At 45.4% G+C, this 22066-nt stretch overlaps 1 protein-coding gene across 2 annotated transcripts in view; it reads left to right on the top strand.

The window, feature by feature from the left end:
• Nucleotides 1-22066, top strand: part of PRCC (proline rich mitotic checkpoint control factor) — a 36371-nt gene that overhangs the window by 927 nt on the left and 13378 nt on the right. The window contains exons 2-4 of one of the 2 annotated variants that reach the window (XM_030935826.1): nucleotides 15212-15259; nucleotides 19876-20442; nucleotides 20744-20897. In XM_030935826.1, coding sequence (XP_030791686.1) covers nucleotides 15212-15259; nucleotides 19876-20442; nucleotides 20744-20863 — 735 coding nt within the window. In that variant the 3' untranslated portion in view covers nucleotides 20864-20897. Of the gene's footprint in view, nucleotides 1-15211; nucleotides 15260-19875; nucleotides 20443-20743; nucleotides 20898-22066 lie in introns of those variants that run through there. The other variant, XM_010381287.1, reaches the window with a different exon arrangement.

Below are 22066 nucleotides of genomic sequence, written 5' to 3'. Positions count from 1 at the left end.
ATGTGATTAATTGAGCTGAAGTTGGTCAACTTCGGGGAGTTTGGGTGTTTGCCCATGTGGGTTTCCTGAAGCTGGGCCTGCCCGCGGAAGGCCACATGTCATCATCACCTGGTACTGACAGGCCTAGGGACACTTGGATCCGCTCCCCCTCTTTGCATCTTCACCTCAGTCCGGCTTTTTCCCCTTTCCTCCTACCGAGAACAGGATGAAATCTGGCACCTGAAGAATGACAGGAGACAGGGCTCCTGAACCTTTGCCGAACATCTGGGACAAATCTTTTCCTTGTCTCTGAACTCAAAAACATCAGGCCTGGAGGAAAATAATAGTAATCTTGGATTCTATTTTTGAGGGGAGTTAGAGGAGAAATCGAATATTTGTTGAGTGCAGATCATTTGCCGTTCATTGGTCCCTTCTTTCAATTATTACAGAGCTCTGGGAGGTAACATATTATTGTTTTACAGATGAGAAACAGGTGTCCAGCATGCACGATTTTACCTGGTAAAGGGCAGAGTGAAGATTAAGGTTCAGTCTCTCTGAACCTCAGATCTGTGCGTCATTTTCACCATTTAGCCATAGTCAAAGCTAGGTGAATTAGGATGCTTGGGTACTGTTTCTAGAAGAGGCAGCGAGTCTTACCTGTTTCTATATGTGACAGTGGAAAAATACAAGGCTTCTTCTGGAGTGAGGGCTTTGGAGATAAAGGAGAGATTTAAGCCTGGGAGCAGGTACTGCTTAGAATTACTTACCAGAGAGAAATTCATTGCCTTTGCTTTTCTTCAGACTCCCAGCTCTGCCTAGGAACCATTTTCATTCTTACCTGCTGTTCCTTAAATTTCTTCCCTCGGATATCCTAATATTCTCTCCCTCACCTCACTTGGCCTAAAAGGCCTGTTTTCTGTGAGGACTTCCCTAGCCTGCTATGTATGTATGTATGTATGTATGTATTTATTTATTTTTTTGAGACGGAGTCTCGCTCTGTCGCCCAGGCTGGAGTGCAGTGGCGGGATCTCTGCTCACTGCAAGCTCCACCTTCCGGGTTCACGCCATTCTCCTGCCTCAGCCTCCCGAGTAGCTGGGACTACAGGCGCCCGCCGCCACACCCGGCTAATTTTTTTCTATTTTTAGTAGAGACGGGGTTTCACTGTGTTAGCCAGGATGGTCTCGATCTCCTGACCTCGTGATCCGCCCGCCTTGGCCTCCCAAAGTGCTGGGATTACAGGCGTGAGCCACTGCGCCTGGTCACTTTCTTCCATTTTATTTTCCCCTTCTTTCACACCTAAGAGTGTGTCATCCTAAGTCTAGGATCCAAAAAAATGCCTTTTATTGCTTCATGGAAACTTACCTTGGCTTTGATTTAACCTGGAACAAGGAAAGATCCCTGAATGAGACAAATAAAAACAGTCTACACGGACATGGAAAGGCTCATTTCTAGCGCTGTGAAGGTAGCATTATAGAAAGTTGGGAGAGGATGTAGAACCTGCCATTTAGGTTGGCTGAGGTGTCAGAAAACTCTGAAGACTCCTTTGTAATGCTTACCCTCCTTTGTAAGCATTCACTGAATTTCTGAAGTGAACAGTGACATGGCTAATTAAAGTCCTAGCCCTTGCTGGTTGAGTTTCCCATTTTTGTTCTGTTCAAGTTGGTCTTTTTGTTCTTGGAACAGGTAATTCCTGCAGAAAGGTAGCCTAAGAATGTTCAAGATGGTCAGGTGAGGGTAACCTTTGTCTTTATTTATCTTTTGAGATGTAGTTTCACTTATTGCCCAGGCTGGAGTGCAATGACACAATCTCGGCTCACCACAACCTCTGCCTCCAGGGTTCAAGCGATTCTCCTGCCTCAGCCTCCGGAGTAGAGTAGCTGGGATTACAGGCATGCGCCACCACACCTAGCTAATTTTGTATTTTTGGTAGAGACTGGGATTTCTCCTTGTTGGTCAGGCAGGTCTTGAACTCCTGACCTAAGGTGATCTGACCACCTTGGCCTTCCAAAGTGCTGGGATTACAGGCGTGAGCCACTGCACCAGCCAACCATTGTCATTGTCTTTAAAAGAGCTGTGCCCCCTCCAGTTCTAAGCCCCTCTGGTTCTGAGCTCTATGTCTTACACTTAGTAGGCTCTTAGTACACAGTTGAAAGAATGAATTAGGTTTCCTTAAGTAAATAATTTCCCTTTAGAGTTTGGTGGTGAAGTAGAAGTAATTAGAAGTAATTAACTCTCAGCCATTTCATTCAATTGATATGGAGCTCTTTCTTTGTACCTGGAGCTAAGAATGTGAACATGATAGCCCCAGCCCAAAAGGAGCTTATGATCTACTGGAGAAAACAAAAGGAAATAGATTTTAGATAAAGGCAGAGAAGGACTGGGATAAACTGGTGCCGTTGGAGTACACCTAGTGGGCATTAGTCCAGTCTTGGGAGGTTGGGGAGCCCTCTAGGGGGAGATGTCTAAGCAGAGATAAGGCTGATGAAAGGGTAGTATGGGAGCAGCACAGCAGAGGAAACAATGTATGAAAGCTTGGAGGACAAAGAGCGAGAATGCTTTCAGGGAACCTCAGGTGAGTTAAGCACGGTGGCTGGAGCATTTGAGAGGGTGGGGAGTGCTGAGAGAATGGGGCTAGAGAGAGAGAGGCTGAGGCCAGATAATGGGCCTTGGATGCCATGCTAGGGTCTTTCTACCTTATTTGGAGGTAGTGAAGACCCCTTAAAGGCAAGAAATCTCTGATCACAGAGTTGTGAGGAACTTGGAGGGAGCAAGACTGGCAGAATGTGAGAGGCTGGTGGCCTGGATGATGAACTAGGGGATGGAGAGAACTGGAGCATCGAGATACATTTAGGAGGGGGAAGTGATAAGACTAGAGGATTGATTAGATGTTACACTAAGGAGAGGATTCAAGGTTGACCCCCACTGCATTTTGCCTCAGGCAGCTGGGGGGTGGTGTTGCTATTTATTGAGGGAATACAGAAGGCAGAGCAGATTGGGGGTTAGATTTCATTTGTTGCAAGTGTTAGAAGCCAACTCAAGGTAGTTTAAATTTTTTTTTTTCCTTTTCTTTTTTAAATAAATGGAGATGTTGTCTCGCTATGTTGCCCAGGCTGGTCTTGAACTCTTGAGCCCAAGCAGCCCTTCTACCTTGGCCTCTCGAAGTGCTGGGATTACAGATGTGAGCCACCATGCCTGGCCTTAAATGGTAATGCATCATAAATATACTGTGGTACCTCAGAAGGAACCTGCATCAGGAACCTGAGATCTGTTGGGGATCTCTACACAGCTGTTCTTTGCACATTTGATTCATTTTTTTAAAAAAATTTATTTTATTTTAAAATTTTAATATATTTATTTATTTATTTTGAGACCAGGTTATGAGACTGGTTAATTTTTGTATTTTTAGTAGAGATGGAGTTTCACCATGTTGCCAAGGCTGGTCTCAAACTCCTGGGCTCAACTGATCTGCCTGCCTTGGCCTCCCAAAGTGCTGGGGTTACAGGTATGAGCCACTGCTCCTGGCCTTGATTCATTATATCTCTGCGGATTAGCTTCTTAACCTTTGTTGTAGGTGAAAGATGGCCACCCACACCTTGGTTTTTATTTCTTTCCTTTTAGAGATTGGTCCCGATTGAACTACGATGGTAGTCTCAGTTCTGGTTTTCCTGGAGTGAGAATTTGGTTGCTTTGATTTGGGTCATATTACCCAATCATCTGCAATCAGCGTAGTACCAAATTCTCCCTCCAGGTGTATTCCAAAATTAAATTCAGTCAGTTTTTGATTTTTGTGAGGAATTAGGAATGATCCATAGAATGGACAATCATCCCTTCTTTTGCCCTTCTTGCTGTGACCCAGGCTACACTGGTTGATTTCATAGGCTTGGGGAGGCAGACTTCCCCTAGCATATGAAAAACCAAAATCAGAAGACTAAGCCTGCTGGAAGAGTTTTCTATCATATAATGCGTGTTCCAAAGCACACAGAAATTTTAGGGTTATCTGGATTAGTATTTATCACCACTTTCGGATTGTTTACCCAGATAGTAGACAATTTGAAGCTCTGAGACACATTTCACTAATTTTTGTCACTTCTAGGAGCCAAATAAGAATTGCCTGCAGTGGATTTAGCTAAGTTTTAGCCCTAGCTAAAGGGAAGGGAGAGTGTGCTTATATGTGTAGGGCACCTGCTTAATGTCTGACACTTACCTTTAGTTTATAAAGAAGAAATCAGGAGTTTAGAGAACAGAGGTGATTTGCCTGAAAACACAGTCTGTGGGTAGCTGCGATTGTATTTGAACTTGGATGAGATTTGTTGTGTTTATCAGGGTGTCTATTGAAAACATAGAAGGAAGAGCCTGGGGCAACCAGAAAGCAGAAAGCAATACAAATGAGGAGTGCAAAAATGGGAGTGAAAACGGTATCCTAGCAGCAGGTACTTGAGACTTAAGAGTAAAAAAGGTTGCCGGGCGCGGTGGCTCACGCCTGTAATCCCGCACTTTGGGAGGCCGAGGTGGGCGGATCACGAGGTCAGGAGATCCAGACCATCCTGGCTAACACGGTGAAACCCCATCTCTACTAAAAATACAAAAACTTAGCCGGGCGTAGTGGCGGGCGCCTGTAGTCCCAGGTATTCGGAGGCTGAGGCAGGAGAATGGCGTGAACCCGGGAGGCGGAGCTTGCAGTGAGCCCAGATGGTGCCACTGCACTCCAGCCTGGGCGACAAAGCGAGATTCCGTCTCAAAAAAACAAAAACAAAAACAAAAGAGTAAAAAAGGTTGATGAATCTAGCAAATGGGGATAATAGTAATGATTAGGGTTTGGAGCCCCCAGGTGTGGGGCTTAGGGGGCGTCTGTTCTTGGGTTATTTCTTCCTTGGCTTTTAGTCCTGGCAGCTAGTGATTGCTTTTTGGAGAGGGAGTGTCTCAGAGCCAGAGCCTGGGAAGATAAGAGAGAGGCTGCCATGGGGAATGAGGCTCTGATAGATTAGCAGATCCCACAGGACCTAGCTTAATGGAAAATGTCTGTTTCCGTTCTTGCTCAGCAATCTCAGGGTATGTGTGTCTCGTCACTCTTGGCAGCTGGAACAGAGAGGACAGTGGTGGCCATTGAGGCTCAGGTTCTCGTGAGGCCAAGAAGAAATACAGTACTTTCTTATTAACAAACTCAACAGTTTGTTCCTCAAAACCAATGTGTGCCTGTTGTGGCCGAGGACACTCTCAGCCCTGGATGCTTCGGTGTTTCTAGCATTGCCCTTCTTCCTTGATCTAATGGCACAGACCCATTCAGATGGCCATTTGCTGGTCTTTAGCACTCTCTGGAAGTTGACTCCACAACCTCCATTTAATATACTCCTGAGGAAAACAGGTTGGCAGTTCCTCAAAAGGTTAAACAAACAGAATGATGATCCACCAATTTCATTCCTAGGTGAAAAGAATCAAAAGTGGAGATTCAAACAGATACTTGTACGCCAGTGTTCATAGCAGCAATACTCCCAGTAGCCAAAGGTGGCAACAACCCAAGTGTTCATCAACAGTAGATAAAATGTGGTACGTGCACACGTTAGGATATTATTCAGCCTTGAAAAGGAATGAAATTCTGATAGGTGCTACAACATGGATGGACCTTGAAGACAATATGCTAAGTAAAGTAAGCCAGTCACAAAAGGACAAATATTGTATAGTTCCACTTATATGAGGTACCTAGAAAAGTCAAATTCATAGAGACAGAAAGTGGAATAGCAGTTACCAGGGGCTGGGGGTAGGTGAGGATAAAGAGTTACTGTTTAATGGGTGCAGAGTTTCTTTCTTTCTTTTCTTTTCTTTCTTTCTTTCTTTCTTTCTTTCTTTCTTTCTTTCTTTCTTTCTTTCTTTCTTTCTTTCTTTCTTTCTTTCTTTCTTTCTTTCTTTTTCTTTCTTTCCTTTCTTTCTTTTTTTTTTTTTTTTTTTTTTTTTTTTTTTTGAGGCGGAGTCTCGCTCTGTCGCCCGGACTGGAGTGCAGTGGCCAGATCTCAGCTCACTGCAAGCTCCACCTCCTGGGTTTACGCCGTTCTCCTGCCTCAGCCTCCCGAGTAGCTGGGACTACAGGCGCCCACCACCTCGCCCGGCTAGTTTTTGTATTTTTAGTAGAGACGGGGTTTCACCGTGTTAGCCAGGATGGTCTCGATCTCCTGACCTCGTGATCCGCCCGTCTCGGCCTCCCAAAGTGCTGGGATTACAGGCTTGAGCCACCGCGCCCGGCCTTCTTTTTTTTTTTAAATGAGACAGGGTCTCAGTCTTTTGCCCAGGCTGGAATGTAGTGGCTTAATTATGGCTCACTGCAGCCTCTACCTCCTGGGTTCAAGCAACCCTCCTGCCTCAGTCTCCCCAGCAGCTGGGACCACAGTAATGTGCCACTGTACCTGGCTATGTTTTTAAAAAATTTTTTTGCGGGGCATGGTGGCTCATGCCTGTAAATCCCACACTTTGGGAGGCCGAGGCGGGTGGATCACGAGGTCAAGAGTTCAAGACCAGCCTGGCCAAGATGGTGAAACCCTGTCTCTACTAAAAATATAAAAATTAGCTGGGCGTGGTGGCACATGCCTGTAATCCCAGCTACTCGGGAGGTTGAGGTAGAGAATTGCTTGAACCCGGGAGACAGAGGTTGCAGTGAGCCAAGATCGTGCCACTGCACTCCAGCCTGGGTGACAGAGTGAGACTCCATCTCAAAAAAAAAAAAAAAAAAAGCCAGGTGCGGTGGCTCACACCTGTAATCCCAGCACTTTGGGAGGCCGAGGCGGGCGGATCACCAGGTCAGGAGATCGAGACCATCCTGGCTAACACGGTGAAACCCCATCTCTACTAAAAATACAAAAAATTAGCCGGGCATGGTGGTGGACACCTGTAGTCCCAGCTTCTTGGGAGGCTGAGGCAGGAGAATGGGGTGAACCCAGGAGGCGGAGCTTGCGGTGAGCTGAGATTGCACCACTGCACTCCAGCCTGGGCCATAGAGTGAGACTCTGTCTCACCAAAAAAAAAAAAAAAGAAAAAAATTTTTTTGTTTGTGGAGATGGGGGTCTTATGATGTTCTCCGGGCTGGCCTCAAACCCCTGGGGCTCAAGTGATCCTCCTGCCTCATTTTTCTTTCCTTTTTTTTTTTTTTTTTTTTTTTGAGACAGGGTCCTGCTCTGTTGCCCAGCCTGGAGTGTAGTGGCACAATCTTAGCTTACTTCAGCCTTGACCTCCTTGGCTCAAGCAGTCCTCCCACCTCAGCCTTCTGAGCAGCTGGGAGTATAGGCATATGGCTGATTTAAAATTTTTTTTTTTTTTTTTTTTTTTTTTGAGACATAGTCTCATCTGTCGCCTAGGCTGGAATGCAGTGGCATGATCTTGGCTCACTGCAACCTCCACTTCCCGGGTTCAAGCGATTCTCCTGCCTCAGCCTCCTGAGTAGCTGGGACTACAGGTGCCCGCCACCATCCCCGACTAATTTTTGTATTTTTAGTAGAGATGGGGTTTCACCATATTGGCCAGGCTGGTCTCGAACTCCTGACCTTGTGATCTGCCCACCTCGGCCTCCCAAAGTGCTGGGATTACAGGCAAGAGCCACCATGTCTGGCTAATTTTTAAAATTTTTTGGTAGAGATGAGGTCTGTCTACAGTGCCCAGACTTGTCTCAAACTCCTGGGCTCAAGCAATCCTCCCATCTGGGCCTCTCCAAATGCTGGGATTATAGGGGTAAACCACTGTGCCTGGCCATCCCCACCTTGCCTCATTTTTGAAGTTGTTATTTTAGTGTTCTGTTTAAGGGAGTCTGTCGTTTATGGTGTGTCATGAGATGATTTATAATAGGGGTCAGTAGAAGTTTTATATAAGATGTTTGGGCTGGGTGCAGTGGCTCATGCCTGCAATCCCAACACTTTGGGAGGCCAAGGCAGGTAAATTGCTTGAGGACAGGAGTTTGAGACCAGCCTGGGCAACAGAGTGAGACCCCGCCTTTTATCTCTACAAAAAAATTTAAAAAATAAAATAGCTGAGCATGGTGGGCAAGTGCCTGTAGTCCCAGCTGCCTGGGAGGCTGAGGCAGGAAGATTGCTTGAGACCAGGAGTTTGAGGTTACGGTGAGCTATAATTGCGCCACTCTACTCCAGCCTGGGCACGGCAGAGCTAGACCATGTCTCAAGGGAAAAAGGTGTTCAAAGAGAAGAGTGATTGTGAGTAGCCATAGCAATCCTCTAAATCTAGAAATAGACTGTTCTGAAGTCTTTGTACAGGTTTTTTTTGTGTGTGTGCTTTTAAACTATAAACTCAGGTTGTCAGTATAATGGAAACGATCTGTGACATTTACAGAGAAATTGAATTTTCTTTCCACCTTGGATCTGGCCTTCAGTTCTATTAGCTGTGGGACATTTTGCCTGCTACAGTCTCACAGTAGCCACTTTTTGTTTTTCAAAGGATCTGAAAAATAAGAATATGCTTGTATAGTTTTATAAATGTAATCATCTTAAATTTGGATGAAATTTGTTTATTTCAGATTGTTGCCATTGGACCTGTTGCCTAAGGATGTCAAAGTTAAAACGTATTTGAGGACTGCATGAAAACCTTGTATACCCCATAGTGAGGTGGTTCTGTGTGGTCTGCCAGAAAGGAGATCAGTCTTTATGGTCAAAAGACAAGAGAGATGGTCAGGAGTCTATAAGGGGCAGTGAGAGTTAGTTTAGAACAGAGAGAAAATGTAGAAAATGCTTAGGTGCCAGGTGCTTAAGTCTTTTCTTGGGTGAGTTTGATATCTTGGCAAACCAGAGAAAATAATACTTTTTGAACTTTGTTTAGAATTTTAGTTTGTATCATTTTCACTGACAGTAGGTCCTGTGGTTGTGACATGGGTAAGTATTATTTGCACCTTAGGCTTGGGGAAGTTAAATAGCGGGATCCCTCAGCCAGTAAGGGGCAGAGCTAAGACTCAAAGCAGTGCTTCTGATTTTGTGCCTCATGCTCTCTCAGCTGTGTTGTGTGGGATCTAGTGAGTGTGAATCTCAGACCTGGACAGCAGACAGCTCAGTGTGGTGTTCCCATAAAAGCACGGGCACCGGAACTGGTTCTGATCCTGGTTCTGCCCCATCCTATTTTATCTCTGAGCCTTACTTTCTTTACCATAAAGTTGAGATGATAATAATGCCTACTTTGAAATGTTATAAGGATTAAATGAAAAATGAGTAAATTGCCTGATACATAGGAAGCACTTGGTAGATGGTTGTGCTTTCCTTTGCCACCCTTTCCTTTATCCCCCACATTTAAATACCAAGATGGATTTCCCTTACAGGTTTAAAAAATATATATATATTTGATAGCAGTTAGTAATTAAACTCATTGTGTACTGACTACTGGCAAGAAGTATTCAACTATAAGAAATACCCTTTGCTGGGCCGGGCCCGGTGGCTCACGCCTGTAATCCCAGCACTTTGGGAGGCCGAGGAGGGGGATCACCTGAGGTCAGGAGTTCTAGACCAGCCTGACCAATAAGGAGAAACCCCGTCTCTACTAAAAATACAAAATTAGCTGGGCATGGTGGCACATGCCTGTAATCCCAGCTACTAGGGAGGCTGAGGCAGGAGAATCGCTTGAACCTGGGAGGCAGAGGTTGCAGTGAGCCGAGATCACACCATTGCACTCCAGCCTGGGCAACAAGAGCAAAACTCTGTCTCAAAAAAAAAAAAAAAAAACAGAAAGAAAAAAAAAAGAAATACCCTTTGCCGTCAGAGTAAAGTCAAGAATATATGTGAAAAACATAATGTTTACAGAGCAGGCACAAATGAACCCGAATTAATATGATGCCACCCTAAACAAATGAGTGATGTAGGGACACCTAGTGAAAAGGAGCAAGGTGAGATTCATCAGAGAGACTTCTCAGGAGTTTTGAGTCAGGAAGTACAGAACGCAGATTGATAACAGAATGAGAGGTGGCAGTGATATGGGAGGGGTGGGAGTGACAAGGGGAAGGACTTACATGAAAGGAAGCACAAATACAAACAGGAGATTCTTTGAGGGGATGCAACATTTTTATTGTAAGTTGACAATTTATCATTGTATCTGTAGGATACACCATGTTAAGAATTATGAATACTGTAGAATAATTAAATCAAACTAACATAGCTGTCACTTCAAATGCTTATTTTTTTTGTGTGTGGTGAGAACATTCGAAATTCACTCTCAGCAGTTTTGAAATGTGTAATACACTGTTATTAGCTATATTCACCATGTTGTGCAATAGATCTCAAAAATACCCTCAGACTTATTCTTCCTGTCTGAGATTTTGTACCCTTTGACCATCATCTCCTCAGTGGTAACCACCATTGTACTCTGCTTCTATGAAGTACATTTTTTTTCTTTTGAGACGGAGTCTCGCTCTGTCGCCCAGGCTGGAGTGCAGTGGCACGATCTCGGCTCACTGCAAGCTCCGCTTCCCGGGCTCACGCCATTCTCCTGCCTCAGCCTCCCGAGTAGCTGGGACTACAGGCGCCTGCCACCTCGCCCGGCTAGTTTTTTGTAGTTTTTAGTAGAGACGGGGTTTCACCATGTTAGCCAGGATGGTCTCGATCTCCTGACCTCGTGATCCCCCCGTCTCGGCCTCCCAAAGTGCTGGGATTACAGGCTTGAGCCACCGTGCCTGGCCACGAAGTACATTCTTTTAGATTCTACATGTAAGTGAGAACATGTGCTATTTGTATACTTTGTCTGTTTGGCTTATTTCACTTAGCATAACATTCTCCAGTTCTATCCATGTTGCTGCAAATGACAGAATTTCCTTTTTTAAGGCTGAATACTATTCCACTGTGTATAAATACCACATTTTCTTCATCCATTCATCTGTTGGTGGACACTTAGGTTGCTTCTGTAACTTGGCTACTGTGAATAATGCTGTAGTGAACATGGGAGTGCAGACACCTCTTTGGCAAACTGATTTCAAATCTTTTGGGTAAACACCTAGAGAAGTGGAATTATTGGATCATATAGTCATTCTTTTTTTTTTTTTTTTGAGGCAAGGTCTCACTCTGTTGCCCAGGCTGGAGTGCAGTGGCATAATCACAGCTCACTGCAGCCTCGACTTCCTGGGCTTAAGTGATCCTTCCACCTCAGCCCCCTGAGTATCTGGTACAACAGGCACATGCCACCACACTCAGCTAATTTTTGTATTTTTTGTAGAGACAGAGTTTCACCATATTGCCCAGGCTGTCCTATGGTAATTTTTTTTGAGATGGAGTTTTGCTCTTGTTGCCCAGGCTGGAGTGCAATGGCGCAATCTCGGCTCACAGCAACTTCCGCCTCCTGGATTCAAGCGATTCTCCTGCCTCAGCCTCCCGAGTAGCTGGTATTATAGGCACCTGCCACCATGCCTGGCTAATTTTTATATTTTTAGTAGAGACGGGGTTTCATCATATTGCTCAGGCTGGTCTGGAACTCCTGACCTCAGGTGATCTGCCCGCCTCAGCCTCCCAAAGTGCTGGGATTACAGGCATGAGCCACCGTGCCCGACCGGGTTACATGTGTGTGTATATATATATCCGTGCCTGACCGGGTTACATATATTTATATTTATATATATATATATATATATTTTTTTTTTTTTTTTTTTTTTTTTTTTTTCTGAGCTAGGGTCTTACTCTATCACCCAGACTGGAGTGCAGCGGCATGATTTTGGCTCACTATAACTTCCACTTCCCAGGCTCAAGCGATCCTCTCACCTCAGCCTCCCTAGTAGCTAGGACTACAAATGTGCACCACCATGCCCAGCTACTTTTAATTTTAAAAATTTAAAAATTTGTATTATTATTATTACTATTGAGACCAAGTCTCGCTCTGTCACCCAGGCTGGAGTGCAGTGGCGCAAGCTTGGTGCTCACTGTAACCTTCGCTTCCTGGGTTCAAGCAATTCTCCTGCCTCAGTCACCCGAGTAACTGGGACTACAGACAAAGGTGCCTGCCATCATTCCCAGCTAATTTTTGTATTTTTCATAGAGCTGAGGTTTCACCATGTTGGCCAGGCTGGTCTCGAACTCCTGACCTCAAGTGATCTGCCTTCATTGGCCTCCCAAAGTGCTGGGATTACAAGTTTAAGCCACCGGACTGGGCCCATTTTAAAGTTTTTTTTTTTTTTTTTGAGACGGAGTCTGGCTCTGTCTCCCAGGCTGGAGTGCAGTGGCCGGATCTCAGCTCACTGCAAGCTCCGCCTCCCGGGTTTACACCATTCTCCTGCCTCAGCCTCCCGAGTAGCTGGGACTACAGGCGCCCGCCACCTCGCCCGGCTAGTTTTTTGTATTTTTAGTAGAGACGGGGTTTCACCGTGTTAGCCAGGATGTTAAAGTTTTATTTATTTTTATTTTGTAAAAAATTTCTGAGTGAGGTCCCTCTTTTATTTTCTATTTCATCTTAAAAAAAACAAAAATTAGAGGTGGGGGTCTCACTGTGTTGACCAGGCTGGTCTTAAACTCCTGGCCTCAAGTGATTCTCCCATTTTGGCCTCCCAAAGTGCTAGGATTACAGGTGTGAGCCACCATGCCTGGTCTAATTTTTTTTTTTTTTTTTTTTTTTGAGACAGAGTTTGCTGTGTCACCCAGGCTGGAGTCCAGTGGCACAATCTCGGCTCACTGCAACCTCCGCCTCCTGGGTTCAAGCAATTCTTGTACCTCAGCCTCCTGAGAAGCACGTGCCACCACGCCTGGCTAACTTTTGCATTTTTATTTATTTATATTTTTGAGACAGAGTTTCACTCTGTCGCCTGGGCTGGAGTGCAGTGGCATCATCTCGGCTCACTGCAACCTCCGCCTCCCGGGTTCAAGTGATTCTCCTGCCTCAGCCTCCTGAGTAGCTGGGATTACAGGCATATGCCACCACACCCAGCTAGTCTTTTGTATTTTTAGTAGAGACGGGGTTTCACCATGTTATCTGGGCTGGTCTCAAACTCCTGGGCTCAAGCAATCCTCCCGCCTTGGCCTCCCAAAGTGCTGGGATTACAGGCGTGAGCCACCATGCCACACTGTCACATGGTAAATTCTATTGTTAATTTTTTAAAAATTTTTATTATTTTTATTTATTTTTAGTATTTGAGACAAGGTCTCACTCTGTCGCCCAGGGTAGACTGCAGTGACATGATCACGGCTCGCTGCAGCCTTGACCTCCTAGGCTCAGGTGACCCACCTCAGCCTCCTGAGTAGCTGGGACTACAGGCGTGTACTACCACGCCTGACTAAATTTATATTCTTAGTTTTCTTAAGGCACCTCCATACACTTTTCCTTAATGGTAGTACTAATTGAGGGGATGTTTGAACCATACTTCGTGCTCTTATCTTATACTGCCCTTTATTTTTATTTTATTTTGTTTTTTGAGGCAGAGTCTTGCTCTGTCACCTAGACTGGATTGCAAGATCTTGGCTCATTGTAACCTCTGCTTCCCTGGTTCAAGCATTTCTCCTGCCTCAGCCTCCCGAGTAGCTGGGATTACAGGCGCCCACCACCTAATTTTTGTCCAGCTAATTTTTGTATTTTTAGTAGAGACAGGGTTTCACCGTGTTGGCCAGGGTGGTCTCAAACTCCTGACCTCAGGTGATACGCCTGTCTTGGCCTCTCAAAATGCTGAGTTACAGGTGTGAGACACTGTGCGTGGCCTTATACTGCCTTTTATTACAGTGATTTGGGTACCTGTTATTCTTACTGGATTGTAAATTCTTTGAGGGCAGGTACTTTTTTCATATCATGGCACACATAGGGAATCTTTTTTTTTTTTTTTGAGATGGAGTCTTGCTCTGTCCCCCAGGCCGGAGTGCAGTGGCCGGATGTCAGCTCACTGCAAGCTCTGCCTCCCGGGTTCACGCCATTCTCCTGCCTCAGCCTCCCGAGTAGCTGGGGCTATAGGTGCCCGCCACCTCGCCCGGCTAGTTTTTTGTATGTTTTAGTAGAGATGGGGTTTCACTGTGTTAGCCAGGATAGTCTCGATCTCCTGACCCAGTGATCCACCCGTCTCGGCCTCCCAAAGTGCTGGGATTACAGGCTTGAGCCACTGCGCCCGGCCCACACAGGGAATCTTTGAAGCACACTGAGGGAAATGGTCCAGACTGAGACTAGTGGTCTAGGACTCTAGCTGGCCAAGCCCTGCCTGGGACACTGGTTAGGAAATGCTATGTACAGTACTTAGCACAGTGTCTTGAATAGAATAGGTAATTATGATTGAAAGATCCTTGGAACAGGTAAATTCGAAAAGGAACTTGTGAGATATGAGAGCAAGTATAGAACAGCAGAGGATTTGAGTTCTCACAGAATCTTGGAGATGAATGGGATCTGAAATTCTTGCCTAATCACTTTTTTATTTACAGATATCCAAACCAAGGCCCTGGGAACAAATGGAAAGCTTTAAGTTTCATGGCTGAACAAATGGAAAGCTTTAAGTTTCATGGCTGGGGGAATAATTTTTTAAAATAAAAAGGTTAAAGCTTGCTATTCGTATGCCTTGTGGTTCTCCTTGACTTGAAGATGCCAAGGAACTGAGATTGAACTAAAAGTTTAGCTATTTTTCAGCATGAGAGCTTGTCTTAGAAACAATCCTGATGAGTTAGAAGGATAACACAGATGACCTTCTGTCTTGCCCCAGATCCTTACGGTCATCATTTGCCTGCTTTCTTCCTGGGCATGAACAACTGTGTCAGACAATAGATCATACTTGGAGAGGGAATGGATTTCTCCAATGGCTTTGACCTTTAATGCCTCATAGAGGAGTAGTTAACACATCACTCAATCCCACTGGAGTTCCCCAGCTTTGTGGTTATGTAGTCTATATAAAGTGGTTTTAAAAGTGAAGCTGAGATTGGGTGAGATTGTAGGCCAATTCCCATTCATCTTCTAGTGGACAGAATTATAGGAAGAAGAATGGGTATAGTTTTTCCTTTCCACCAAGGACCAAATGGGAGGAGATAGTCTTAATTTAACAGAAAAGAAATTGATGCCAAAAAGGCTGTGCAACAGGTCTGCGAGGGCAGGGGAATTGAGTAATTAAGGGAGGCCAAGGCATACCCCGATTTCTCTGAAGCTGTTTGAGATCAGGAAGGGAGCTGTGTTGTTTGACTGGGCCTGGGATAAGTGTACCTCTGACAGAGGTGGGGCACAGACAAGATGGCCTCTGTTGTCCAACCCTTCATATGTGCTTTATTTAATGTGTTTCCTTTACTGTCCTGAAACAGTGAGGCCTTACTTCATTTCTTTTTCTCTTAGTCAGATTCTGAGGAAGATGAACCCACAAAGAAGAAAACTATCCTTCAGGTAAGCGTTGTGACATAAACCTTTTTTTTTTCTCTTCCTGTATTATTTTCTCAAAGACAGGACTTACAGTACCCAGCAGTTTTCAAATTAGGTTTAGAGCAAACACAGATATTTGAGGACTATTTAGGTTTGGCTTTGTTTTTCTTTATAACTTCAGACCTTGTGTATCTCTACCCTCTCTACTCTGTTCCTGGCTTTAACATGCTGGTATTACCTTTCCTGGAAGATAGGCAGTGGTAGGGAGATGAATTGTAACTCAATTCAGTTCATTACATAGAGTGTAAAAGGATTATTTAGGGAGGGTAGAATAAGTGGATTAGTCAAAATGATGTTAAAATTGTCTATCTTCTCTCTATCTTATTTTTAACCTGAAAAATAAGCATTTAAATAGCATTTACTGTGTACTAGGCACTGTTCTAAGTGCTTTACTAGCATTTAATTGATTTCATCCTCATGATAGTGCGTAAGTCATAGTATTATCATCCCTGTTTTACATACGAGGAATTTGCCTAAGATCAGACAACTAGTATGGGCAGAGCTGGGATTCAGACTCAGGCAATCTGACAATTTTTTTTTTTTTTTTTTTTTGAGACGGAGTTTCTCTATTGTTGCCCAGGCTGGAGTGCAATGGCGTGATCTCGGCTCACCACATCCTCCTCCTTCTAGTTCAAGTGATTCTCCTGCCTCAGCCTCCTGAGTAGCTGGGTTTACAGGCATGCGCCACCACACCTGGCTAATTTTGCATTTTTAGTAGAGACGGGGTTTCTCCATGTTGGTCAGGCTGGTCTCAAACTCCTGACCTCAGGTGATCTGCCCACCTCAGCCTCCCCAAAGCGCTGGGATTATAGGTGTGAGCCACCGCGCCTGACCAGTCTATTGAGTCCAAGCTCTTAATTGCTGCACTTAGCTCCTTGTAATTGAAACCAGAAGTCCTCAACAAGACAGTGCTAGTAGATGATTTCCCTGCTGTTTGCTTCTGTTTCCCCTCATCTCAGTACCATTATCCTGGCCCCCAGGAGTTTCTTCCCATTCCTTCCATACTTGGTGATTTATATATTCTAACCTGATGTTGATCGTGTGTCTCAGGAAAAAGCAGAAGTGGTCCTGCTTTTATAAAGTGGCTGACTTGCCTGGCACGGTGGCTCACACCTGTAATCCCAACACTGGGAGGTCCAGGCAGGCAGATCACCTGAGGTCAGGAGTTTGAGACCAGCCTGACCAACATGGTCTCTACTAAAAGTACAAAAATTAGGCCGGGCGCGGTGGCTCAAGCCTGTAATCCCAGCACTTTGGGAGGCCGAGACAGGCGAATCACGAGGTCAGGAGTTCGAGACCATCCTGGCTAACACGGTGAAACCCCGTCTCTACTAAAAAAATACAAAAAGCTAGCCGGGCGAGGTGGCTGGCGCCTGTAGTCCCAGCTACTCGGGAGGCTGAGGCAGGAGAATGGCGTAAACCCGGGAGGCGGAGCTTGCAGTGAGCTGAGATCCGGCCACTGCACTCCAGGCCGGGCGACAGAGCGAGACTCCGTCTCAAAAAAAAAATAAATAAATAAATAAAATAAAAGTACAAAAATTAGCTGGGCGTGGTGGCGGGTGCTTGTTGTCCCAGCTACTCGGGAGGTTGAGGCAGGAGAATCGCTTGAACCCAGGAGACGGAAGTTGCAGTGAGCTGAGATTGTGTCACTGCACTTCAGCCTGGGCAACAGAGCAAGACTCTGTCAAAAATAAATAAATTAATTAATTAATTAAAACAAAATAAAATTAAATTAAAAATAATAAAATAAAATAGTGGCTGTCTTGTGATTCAAGTATATGGTACGAAGCTGCCCCTTCTCCTGACTCGGTGAAATGTTGCTTCCACCTCTGAGCAGTCTTAGAAGGACGTATTTGTGTGGAAATTAGAAAGATAACTGGTGAGGCTGGTGTTTGTATTTATAGTGGATGAAAAGGGAGTCATGGACGACGCTGGCGTGCTGAGACTGAGCAAAGGCAGTCCTGTTACCAGGATAGCTTCCTGGAGGAGGTGGACTGGCTCAGAACGTGCCCCCACTGTAAGACTAAAGACTGTAAAGAACAGTCTTCCGGGTGGTAGGAAGAAATGAGTAGACAGAGGAATTGTGACCTCTTAAGGCAGAGTGGGGACCTAGGACTGCAAAGTGTTGTAGCCATGACCCCAGATATCTGATAAGTCAGACACTTCAAAGGTAGCCTGAGGGTGTGCTCCGCCCCATACCTCAGTCTGGTTCCTATGAACCGGAGCCTCTGGGCGCCGCCAGGCTGGACTAACCCAAATTTGTGAACACACACACAGCAAGAAGAGCCCACTCTCCAGATGAGCAGTTGTGTGTGGCTTGACTCAAATGTCTTATTCACTCTGGGCATTTCTTGGCTGAGAAGGCTGGAGTACACAGGTACTCTAAGACAGTGACACAGTGACTGTATCCGTTCTCTTTTTCCAATGGTCATTTCCCTCAGCTCTACAGTTAGGCCAAGCTGGCCTTTTAGCATAGAGAAAGCAGAATCTGAGAGATTCTTTTGGGTAATAGGAACTCTGAATGGGCTGGGCCAATTAGCTTACAGATCAAAAGTTAAATGCTTGACTCTGGCATTAACAAGCTAATATGCCACATCTATAGGGCCTTCCTTGGGTAGGGTAGGGGACTTTCTTCAGATTAAAAAAATGCAGCATATATATACTAATTTCTGGCTGACAAAATTACCTCTGTTTGTATGATGGCACTAAACATGCTAAAATTACATATTTTTGTAAAAAGCAGTAATGTCTTAGATTAGGGAAATTTGCAAGCTGAAATAAGTCTGAAAAGAACTGAAGATGATCTTATAAAAACCCTTTCAGTCAGCTAATGTAGGATTCTATGGTCGTAACTAAAAAATACCCTTAGGCCAGGCGCTGTGGCTCATGCCTGTAATCCCAGCACTTTGGGAGGCTGAGGCGGGTGGATCACAGGTCAGGTGTTCAAGACCAGCTTGGCCAAGATGGTAAAACCCCGTCTCTACTAAAAGTACAAAAATTAGCCAGGCATGCATGGTGGTGGGCCCCTGTAATCCCAGCTACTCGGGAGGCTGAGGCAGAGAATTGCTTGAACCTGGGAGGCAGAGGTTGCAGTAAGCCGAGATCATGTCACTGCACACCAGCCTGGGTGACAGAGCAAGACTCCGACTAAAAAAAAAAAAAAAATACCCTTAGCCCTTGAGTCCTGAGGGAGCTGCTCCATCCACACCGAGGCTTCAGGTTCCTATCTAAGGGGGGAGAGAAAAGAGAAAGGAAATCCTGTTTCCTGTGCTCTGGGGATGGTGACAAGGAGAGCAATTTTTTTTTTTTTTTTTTTTTTTTTTGGAGACGGAGTCTCGCTCTGTCGCCCAGGCTGGAGTGCAGTGGCCGGATCTCAGCTCACTGCAAGCTCCGCTTCCCAGGCTCACGCCATTCTCCTGCCTCAGCTTCCCGAGTAGCTGGGACTACAGGCGCCTGCCACCTCGCCCGGCTAGTTTTTTGTAGTTTTTAGTAGAGACGGGGTTTCACCGTGTTAGCCAAGATGGTCTTGATCTCCTGACCTTGTGATCCGCCCGTCTCGGCCTCCCAAAGTGCTGGGATTACAGGCTTGAGCCACCGCACCCGGCCAAGGAGAGCAATTTAAAGGGTTGGAAAAAGCTGTGTGAGGCACCTTGCAGTCTCTGGACTCACTGCTTCCTTGTTGAGCATGCTGGGTCTCCAGTCTTTCCTAGGCACCATTAGCACTGCCGAGGGGTCTCGCTCAGGGTTAGCTTTCTCCCTTGATTAGGCAAAGGGACTATTATTTATTTATTTATTTATTTTTTTGAGACGGAGTCTCACTCTGTCACCCAGGCTGGAGTTCAGTGGTATGATATTGGCTCACTGCAACCTCCGCCTCCTGGGTTCAGCGCAATTCTCCTGCCTCAGCCTCCCAAGTAGCTGGGATTATAGGCACCCGCCACCATGCCTGGCTAATTTTTCTATTTTTAGTAGAGACGGGCCTTCAGTATGTTGGCCAGGCTGGTCTGGAGCTCCTAACCTCATGATCTGCCCATCTTAGCCTCCCAAAGTGCTGGGATCACAGGCGTGAGCCACTGCGCCTGGCCGGGAGGGAACTTCTGGCAGCAGTATGAATGTCTCTTTTGGACAGAACCTTGTTCCTGATTTTGGGTAGTGTTTCGAAGGAAGGCGAGGGCTCTTGTGTTAAGAGGTCCTTCAGGACATGGAGAGAAGTTGAATGATGAGCTGGAGAGACGGGCTTTTTGGGAGGAAGGATGATGTGAGGTTAAGAGCATCATATTTGTTGAAGACACAGAGTTGAGGAAGGCTCGCTCTGTGGAAGAGGGCAGTGGAGCTGGGTTGGGATGGAAGAGAAGAAGAATGATACCTCACCTTGGGAGAAGCAGCCCGCAGAAAGGTCTGAGGTAGCAGGAGTCAAGCCCAGATTGGGTGGCCTGAGTGGATCGAAGTAAGGAGGAAACAAGGGCTGGTAAGACTTTAGGCTAGAGAACTTATCTGTAATTGTTGTTTTTGGTGTTGCTAGTACATAAAATCTCACTTGTCATCTTTCTTTCCTCCTACCCCAAACCTGGGCTCACCAGGGATCCGGCGAGGGGACTGGTTTGTCTGCCTTGCTTCCCCAGCCTAAAAACCTGACTGTGAAAGAGACTAACAGGTTGCTCCTGCCCCATGCCTTCTCCCGCAAACCCTCGGATGGCTCCCCTGATACTAAGCCCTCCAGACTGGCTTCTAAGACCAAGACTTCCTCTCTTGCCCCTGTTGTGGGCACCACAACCACCACTCCGTCGCCCTCTGCTATCAAGGCTGCTGCCAAGAGTGCTGCCCTGCAGGTGACAAAGCAGATCACGCAGGAGGAAGATGACAGTGATGAGGAAGTAGCCCCCGAAAACTTTTTCTCCCTCCCTGAAAAGGCCGAGCCACCTGGAGTTGAGCCATACCCTTACCCCATCCCCACTGTCCCTGAAGAGCTGCCTCCAGGCACGGAACCAGAGCCGGCTTTCCAGGACGATGCAGCCAACGCCCCCCTTGAATTCAAGATGGCAGCAGGCTCAAGTGGGGCCCCTTGGATGCCTAAGCCTGGGGATGACTACAGCTACAATCAGTTTTCCACGTATGGCGATGCCAATGCTGCTGGTGCTTATTATCAGGTGGGTAGGAGGCACAGAGGGCAGGTGAGGGAATATTGGAACATGGTGGTCAAGGAGAGCTTTGAGCTAGTGATACAGCCTCTGTGGTGTCACTTTGGCTCAATTTATTAGGCCACAGAACATACCTGTATTCTGAACCATATTAATCTAAATTGCCCAAGTCTTGAAGTCTAACAGGGTGAACCACATAAATGACACCTTTATTCTGAAAACATTCTATTTATTGTTTATTGATCCATAATATTTGTACATATTTGTGATTGATATATATCTGTTTTTTTCTTTCTAACTTTTATTTTAGGTTCAGAAGGTACATATACAGGTTTGTTACACGGGTAAATTGCATGATACAGGGGTTTGGTGTACAGATTATTTTGTCACCCAGGTAATGAGCATAGTACCCGATAGGTATAGTGCCTGATAGGTAGGTTTTTGCCTTTTTTTTTTTTTTTTTTTTTTTTGGAGAGAGAATCTATGTTGCCCAGGCTGGAGTGCAGTGGTGCAATCTTGGCTCAACTGCAACCTCTGCCTCCTGAGTTCAAGTGATTCTCCTGCCTCAGCCTCCCGAGTAGTTGGGACTACAGGTGTGTGCCACCACTACCACGCCCCACTAATTTTTGTATTTGTATATTATATTTTTTGAGATGGAGTCTTGTTCTGTTGCCCAGGCTGGAGTGCAGTGGCACGACCTTGACTCACTGCAACCTCCACCTCCCAGGTTCAAGCAACTCTCCCTCCTCAGCTTCCCTAATAGCTGGGACTACAGGCACATTCCACCATGCCTGCTAATTTAATTTTTGTATTTTTAGTAGAGACGGGTTTCACCATGTTGACCAGGTTGGTCTCAAACTTCTGGCCTTAAGTGATCTGCCCGTTTCAGCCTCCTAAAGTGATAGGATTATAGTGTGAGCCACCACACTTGGCTGTAATAGGTAGTTTTTGATCCTCACCCTCCCATACTCAAGTAGGTCCTGGTGTCTATTGTTCCCTTCCTTGTGTCCATGTGTACTCAGTATTTAGTTCCCATTTATAAGTGAAAACGTGGTATTTGGTTTTCTGTTTCTGTGTTAATTTGCTTAATGGCTTCTAGCTCCATCCATGCTGCTGCAAAGGACATGATTTTGTTCTTTTTTTATGGCTGTGTAGTATTCCATGGTATATATGTACCACATTTTCTTTTTTCAGTCCACTGTTGATGGGCGTGTAGGTTGATTCTGTGTCTTTGCTATTGCGAATAGTGCTGTGATGAACATGTGTGCATGTGTCTTTACAGTAGAATAATTTGTATTCCTTTGGGTATATACCCAGTAATGGAGTTGCTAGGTTGAATGGTAGCTCTGTTTTAAGTTCTCTGAGAAATCTCCAAACTGCTTTCCATGGTGGCTGAACTAATTTACATTCCCATCCCCAGTGTATAAGTGTTCTCGTTTTCTCCACAACCTTGCCAGCATCTGTTATTTTTTTACTTTGCAATAATAGCCACTCTGACTGGTGTGAGATGGTATCTCATTGTGGTTTTGATTTGTATTTCCCTGATAATTAGTGATGTTGAGCATTTAAAAACATAGATATTGGCCATTTCTATTACTTGTTTTAAGAAGTGTCTATTCAGATCCTTTGCCCA

Source organism: Rhinopithecus roxellana, chromosome 8 (assembly GCF_007565055.1).
Source record: "Rhinopithecus roxellana isolate Shanxi Qingling chromosome 8, ASM756505v1, whole genome shotgun sequence".
Taxonomy (NCBI): domain Eukaryota; kingdom Metazoa; phylum Chordata; class Mammalia; order Primates; family Cercopithecidae; genus Rhinopithecus; species Rhinopithecus roxellana.
Note: the sequence above shows the minus strand (reverse complement) of the source record. Positions and strands in the feature narration are given on the sequence as shown.